General features: G+C 46.8%; 1 protein-coding gene and 1 pseudogene across 1 annotated transcript; both read left to right on the top strand.

Moving 5' to 3' along the window:
- Window positions 1-881: 881 nt before the first annotated feature.
- On the top strand, window positions 882-2563 carry LOC123161135 (F-box protein At5g07610-like; annotated as a pseudogene).
- A 2603-nt stretch (window positions 2564-5166) lies between these two features.
- LOC123161136 (F-box protein At5g07610-like) lies at window positions 5167-6986 on the top strand. The gene is made up of 2 exons (XM_044578987.1): window positions 5167-5454; window positions 5538-6986. The coding sequence occupies exons 1-2, from the start codon at window positions 5287-5289 to the stop codon at window positions 6714-6716; spliced, it is 1347 nt and encodes a 448-aa protein (XP_044434922.1). The 5' UTR covers window positions 5167-5286; the 3' UTR covers window positions 6717-6986.
- Window positions 6987-7218: the final 232 nt, after the last annotated feature.

The raw sequence follows: 7218 nt of genomic DNA on the forward strand, positions 1-7218 counted from the left end.
ACATAAACACATGTTCTCCCTATCCCTACAATAATCAAAAACACACATATATCAAGTAAATACTTAAGAAAAATATTTGCACACATATGCCCTAACATATATATGAATTAATAACCCTAACCCCCACATAACAACCATAACCATAGCATAACCCTAACACCAACATCAAACACACATAACCCTAACACCAACATCAAACACACATAACCCTAACCCTAGCATACTATGGAAGCCTAACCAACCCAAGTTAGCAACGAAACATAACATCATTCAACACAAATTTGCAAATCCAAGTCAAAACTAGGGTTTTCCCAAAGTAGCAAGATTTGAGAAAATGTGACAATTCTTATGGATGAAAACGAGGGGATCGGAGGAGATTACCTTAAGGGAGGGGTTGGCTTCGAAATCCATGGTCAAATACTCCGGATTTGCAAGATTTGAGAAGAATTTAAGAGGGGGGAGAGGGGAAGAGAGGAGGGCCGCAAGTCTAAGTGTTTGGGTGGGGTGGGGGTGTGTGGGGTGGGGGTGGGAGGGGAGAGAGGGTGGGGCCAGCCCAAGTGGAATACAGACTGTGCAGCGCCCAAGAGGGCGCTGCAGTGCTGTGTCTGTGAGGCCGCAACTGGACCAGGGCTGCCACGCTGGCAGGATGTGCGACGCCTAAAGGAAGGGCGCTGCACAGTAGGGTGCGGCGCCCAGCTGTCGGGCGCCACACCAAAAGGTCAGCAAAGTGAAATTTTTTCGTAACCAGGTTAATTTGTGATTTGATTTCTGCCTCTGGTCAAATATGTCATTTCTGCCGTTTACAGAGGGAGTAACTATTTGGGCCCAGAACATATTGATTATTTGGGCTGAAATTCGAGCTTGCCAGCCAAGCCCGTCAAACGATCCCATTATTCTCACGGGGTCGCAGAAGGGACGGCGCCGACGACGAAGCAACAGCCGCCGCCCCTCCCCAAACACTCGACGAGCTGACCTGCGCCGCCGGCCGGTGACGGTCCCTTGCGGAGGGCGCCGAACTAGAGGAGGCAATGCCGCCAGGAGGAAGAGGCGAGGGCGAGCACGGGGACGGGGAACCGGCGACCGTCCACGGAGACGGGGACGACGAGAACTCATCCCGTTCTTCGCCCCGGCCGCCATTACCGTTGCTGCCCGGCCTCGCCGTAATTCCCCTAGCGTCTGAGGTTTGCTCCCATCCTCCTTCCAATCTTAGGTCTATGAGATGGCACTGGGAACCTGAATTAACTGCCCCTACCAATTTTAGAAGGAGCAGAAGAAGAAACAAAAGCATGGGCAGGGGGAGGAGGAGGAGCAGCCCGCGGCGAGCTTCCCGGAGGACATTCTCATCGACATCCTGTCACGGGTACCCTACAGGTCGCTGTGCCGCTTCAAGTGCGTGTCCAAAGAGTGGCTCGCCCTCTGCTCCCCGACATCCGCAAGAGGTCGCCGCAGACCTTGTCCGGCTTCTTCTACTTCGATCACGGTTGGAAGACATTGCGCCCTGGTTGGCGTTTCCAGAATTTGTCTGGGAAAGGTGCTCCTATGGTCGACCTCGACGATCTCCCTTTCTTGGGCAGCACATATAAACATTTCTCTGTCACACAATGCAGCACCAGCCTTCTCCTCTGCCGATGCTGGAAATCACGCCCTCCTAAGGACTGCGGTTGGAGTTATCGCCTAGATCTAGATCCATGGATGTTTATCCGATGGCCCGAGGTTGCGGAATTCGATTATGTTGTCTGCAATCCTGCTACTCGGGAGTGGACTGTGTTGCCTCCTATAGAACTGCCCGGCCACCTTTCATGTTCCCACCCAGGCAAGTACATTTTGGGTTTTGACCCGGCCACCCTGTCCCGCTTCGTTGTGTTTGCGCACCTGAACACTAATTACGGCATGTCCATGGAAATGATCTACTCATCGGACACTGGAGGATGGACTTCCATGCAGAGTCAGCGCGATGATGTTGGTGTAGATTCGGTTAGTAATTTTGGAAGCAGGCAAAGCACCTTGTTGAATGGCACTCTGCATTTCCCTGCTTATGAGTCGATAGTCACACTGGACATGAAAAGGAATGCTTGGAGGAAAATTAAAATGCCACCTGGCATGATAAACAACTATGTCCGTGCTTTCATTGGGCCGTCTAAGGGACACTTGTATGCTTGGCATATAAAGAATCGATATGATGGTCAGCTCTCTATTTGGGTTCTTGAGAATTATGATAGTGGTCAGTGGACCCTGAAGTGGGTAGTTAATTGTGTTGAACTGTTTGGAAGGGATCGCCTCGAAAACGGTAAGTCCTACTCAATGTTTGCAATTCATCCAGAATGTAATTTGATTTTCCTGACTGATGGTACGGAGAAGGTACTATCATACAACATGGATAATCAGAAAGTGCATGTTATATGCACTTCTGTAGAATTTTCGGAAGGTCTACCCTACACTCCCTGTTTTGCGGAATGGACAACAGATGGTTAGTGAAGGTTTACACATTTAGCATGGCTCCAGTCTCTTGTTAAACACCAATTGTTGGGTATATGCCAAATATTCTAGTTGAAGATGTGTGTTGGACAAGTCCTGAATGCACTTATTGGTGCATGTTCTTCTGGTTCTTTGAGCAATGTTGGTTAGCCATGAAGAATTTGTTACTGACCCTCCGATTAGAATGTTTAGTTATAAGAATGAACCTAGTCACTTAATCTATTTGTTTTGATGTAATAATTATTGATGTCACTCTTTTTTCTCCTCGCATGGAGCAAATATGACATAGTATATTCTGTGTTTGGGATGTCTAATTTCCTGGAAGCATATCTTTAGTATAGAATTTGCTATCCACCAATGCTAAAAATTGATCTTGCCTTGTTTTTATGCAATTCCATCTGGATTGGCTTTTCCATGTAAGTACTAAGTAACAACATGTACAGACTTACAGAGGGTATGAAGAAAGCTTAGTTTCCTTTATGAAATTTGCATAGTCTTCCATTGATGGTACCAGACAGTCTGCAGTTGTACAAGCCTACTGTCATATGCTAGTAGTTAAATGAAGTGTACGATTGAGCTGTATCCATGGTGGTGTGGCTTGTACCCTCCCATTTCTGGCGTATGCCCAGTCCTCGCTGCAGACCGCCAGACACTTCAGTGCTTACTGCTAGTCTACTACTGGAATTATGTTGCATCTGAAGTTCTGAACTTCTTTGCATTGCCTGGCTATGAAGCTCCATCCTCCTGAATGGGGGCTGGAAACCTTCTACCCGCCAATGAAGTTTAAGAACAAAAGCGTGGGTGGGCTATATATACATCTGAATTTTAGGAGATACTGGGAGACTAATATCTCTTGAGATCAGTCAGAGTTGAGGTGTTGCGCATATGATTCAAATTGAGCTGCTGCGACTAAATGATCTGAGACAATAGCATATGTGTGCAGCTGTACCTGTAAATAATGGAGGATATTCCCTTCACTGGAAGAACGTGTATGTTGTTGCTTTGATCTTTCATGTGCCGGTTCTCCTAATGAAATGGTGCTGGGAGATGTGTATCTAAAATTGTCGATGAGTTCTTATTTTGCAAAATAATCCTTCTCTTATTTTGCAAAATAGTCATCGCTATGTCTCTATAGTCTATATCAGGAAAATTGCCAGCTACTGGATACTGATGCTACCAATTGAGTCTGGCACTAGCAGTGCATGTATATAGTGCACCTGAGCAATTACGAGCTGGGAAGATTTTGCATATGGTCAGTGGTTTCATGAAGTACATGATCCAGATGAGAGAATCAAACTACTACTGGAGCTGAAAGAAAAGACAGCTTCTAGTTCATGATTATCAGAAGGGCAGAGCTATCAAGCAGAGTTCCAATAGCACATAATCTGAGAATCCTATAACCATGATCTACCAACGTATGCGGTCCACCTATTTTCCTGACACACAACCGATCACCCTCAGCTCTCCGATTCAGGCGAATTTGGCCTCTCACTTGCGTGACCCAATACCACGTAAATTGATCCCTCATAACAGTCAAATGGGTCGACACTAGTTCTAATATCGCATGGCATGGGGCAACATGACTTGACTTACTATTGTAGCCATATCGGTCCCCATAAGTGTAGATTTCGTCCCTCTTCTTTTTCATGGTGTGAATTGCCCTCCTCCATCTATCATCACCGTCACCATCTACAATCTCTATTATTAAAGCGGAGTTAAGGATGCATTCGTACGTCCAACTCCCCCTTCCGTTACCTACACTTGGCCATGGGCAGCCCGGCCTGGACGACCCGACCCATCCCGGCCTGATCCGACCTCCATGGGTTGGGCCTGGGCCTAGATTTTGAGCCTGATGGTCAAGCTGGGCCGGGCTCAGGCCCAACGTATTTGCAGTTTAACAAAGACGCCTGACCCAAGGCCCGATAGGCTCTTTGCATGATGGACTGGGCTTGGGCCTGATTTTTAGGCCCGACGGCCTTCTTGGGCCAGGCTCGGGCCTAGGGTTTCTGCGTCGGGCTTTAGTAGGCCCGGATCGGCCCGACGGATGGCCAGGTATACCTTGACCCCTCATTCCGACACCCTACGTTAACCCAATCGAATCAAATTAAATATACCAAAACCTCAACTAAATAAATAATAAATCTTGTCTTCCCTTACTCATATCCAAATTAAATCAAATCTTTCCAAAACCTCAACAAAATTATTATTTTTGTATTTCCTACTCATGCTCAAATCAAATCTTATCAAAATCTAGAATATGATGGGTGTAATATTTATGTCGGACACGACTGACGTTGAACTAGTAGAATGTGCATGCCCCGTTGCAATGCACGGACAATTAGCTAGTATCATGTACAATTACGCCACGTCATTGATTGACTCCTTTCACTTGTAGGACCTCAGAGAGATTAAAATTTTAGTTTGGTATCAAGGGGACGTCGTGATCGGAATATATTACGCTCAAAGGCGGCTCAAGAATTGAAGAGTTTGTGGCTTTCATGACTCTGTTTTGATCATCCGAGTTTGCCAACAACATAACATGATATTCGTAAATAGCATCTTTTTTTTTACCTCTTCTTTTTTAGGGATTTGTAAGCATCTGCCCAAATAAGAGTCTCCATATGACGGGCTCAATTGGGCCGACCAAAGCAAGTCCACGACTCTTTCTTCTCACAATCGAGCCCAGAAAAAAAAACAAGCAGTGAGGACACAAGTCCAACGCCGCCGCCGCTCCTTCGCTCCATTCCCCTTGCCAAACCCTCGCTCCACCAGACGACCTGCCGGCAACCACGCTCGACGAGCCGACCCGCAATGCCTCCAGGGGGAGGAGGAGGAGCAACGGGCGAACAAAGATTCGGGGAGCAGGACCTCCCACCGGCGACTGGCCACGGGTGCCGCGACGAGGGGCCCCCATCCCGTTCGCCGTCGCCGCTGACGCCGTTGCTGCCTGGCCTGGCCGTCACCCCCGTCGCCTCTGAGGTTCGTTCCTCGCCTCTTGTATTCTTTGATCCGTGAAATCGATCCGTGACCTAAATGAAATGTCTTTACCACATCTTTATTAGAACAAGATCAGGCGGGAGGATGGGCAGCAGGGGGAGGAGGAGACCCCGGCGAGCTTCCCGGAGGACGTTCTCATCGAGATCCTGTCGCGGGTGCCCTACATCTCGCTCTTCCACTTCAAGTGCGTGTCCAAACAATGGCTCGCCCTCTGCTCTGCCCCCGACGTCCGCAAGAGGTCGCCGCAGACCTTGTCTGGCTTCTTCCACTTCAATCTCGGGTGGCGTTTCCACAATTTGTCCGGGAAAGATCCTCCCATCGTCGACTCCAATCTCCGTTTCTTACGCGGCAGCTACAAATTTTTCAGTATCCAACAATGCAGCACCAGCCTTCTCCTTTGCAAATGTTGGAAATCGTGCTATCCTAGGCAACGCAGTTGGAATTTCGTCCCGAATCCAAAGCCCGGGCAATGTTTCAAATGGCCCGAGGCTAAGGAGTTTGATTATGTTGTCTGCAATCCTGCTACTCAGCAGTGGACTGTGTTGCCTCCTATAAAATTGCCTGACGACCTTTCACGTTTCAGCCTAGACAAATACTTCTTGAGCTTTGACCCGGCCACCCCGTCCCGCTTTGTGGTGTTTGTGCCCCTGGACACATATTATGAATATGGCCTGTCCGCGGCCATGATCTACTCATCGGAAACTGGAGGGTGGACTTCCATGCAGAGTCAGCACAATGATAGCAGTGCATATTGGGTTAGTGATTCAGAAAGCACCTTCCTAAATGGCATTATGCATTTCCCTACTCGATCTTCGTCAATAGTCACAGTGGACATGAAAAGGAATGCTTGGGGGGAAATTGAAATGCCACCTGGCATGCCAAACAACTATGGCGGTGCTTCCATTGGGCAGTCACAGGGACGCCTGCATGTTTGGGAACAGAATCAAGATGGTTGCCAACTCTCTATTTGGGTTCTTGAGAATTATGATAGTGGACAGTGGACCCTAAAGTGTACCATTAACTGCTTTGAACTGTTTGGAAGGGATTGTTGCAAAAACGATGAGTACTACTCGATGTTTGCAATTCATCCAGAATGTGATTTGATTTTCCTTACTGACAATAAGAAGGCATTGTCATATGATATGGATAATCAGGAAGTGCATGCTATCTGTGCCACTGGAGATTTCTTGGAAGGTCTACCTTACACTCCGTCTTTTGCGGAATGGACATCAGATGGTCACTAAAGGCTTGCAATACTTGGCATGGCTCTAGTGTCTTAGTAAACATCAGTTGTCGGGTATATCCCAATTCTTGAAGATGTGTGTTGGATTAGTCTTGCGTAGCCATGAAGAATTTGTAACTGCCCTATTTGCTTTCATGTAATAATTGTTGATGTCACTCTTTTAGCTTCTCGTATGGGGACAAATGTGAGACAAATATATTATCTATGTTTGAAATGTTTATTTTCCTGTAACTATATCTTCAATATGCAACTTTCTATCCACCAATCTTAAATATTGAGTTTCCCTGTTTTTATACATTTGGAAGATTTATCTGTTATCTCCTTCTGGTTTGGCTTTTCAATGTGTGTTACAACATATACAATGGGTATAAAGAAGGCTTAGTTTCCTTTCAAGTATGAAACTTGCATGGTCTTCGATTGATGATATCAAACAATGTGCAGCTTTACAAACCTAGTAGAGAACTTAGTTAACTAAGTCGGTATGTTTGTAGTTAATACCAGGT

This window comes from Triticum aestivum, chromosome 7B (assembly GCF_018294505.1).
Source record: "Triticum aestivum cultivar Chinese Spring chromosome 7B, IWGSC CS RefSeq v2.1, whole genome shotgun sequence".
Classification (NCBI taxonomy): domain Eukaryota; kingdom Viridiplantae; phylum Streptophyta; class Magnoliopsida; order Poales; family Poaceae; genus Triticum; species Triticum aestivum.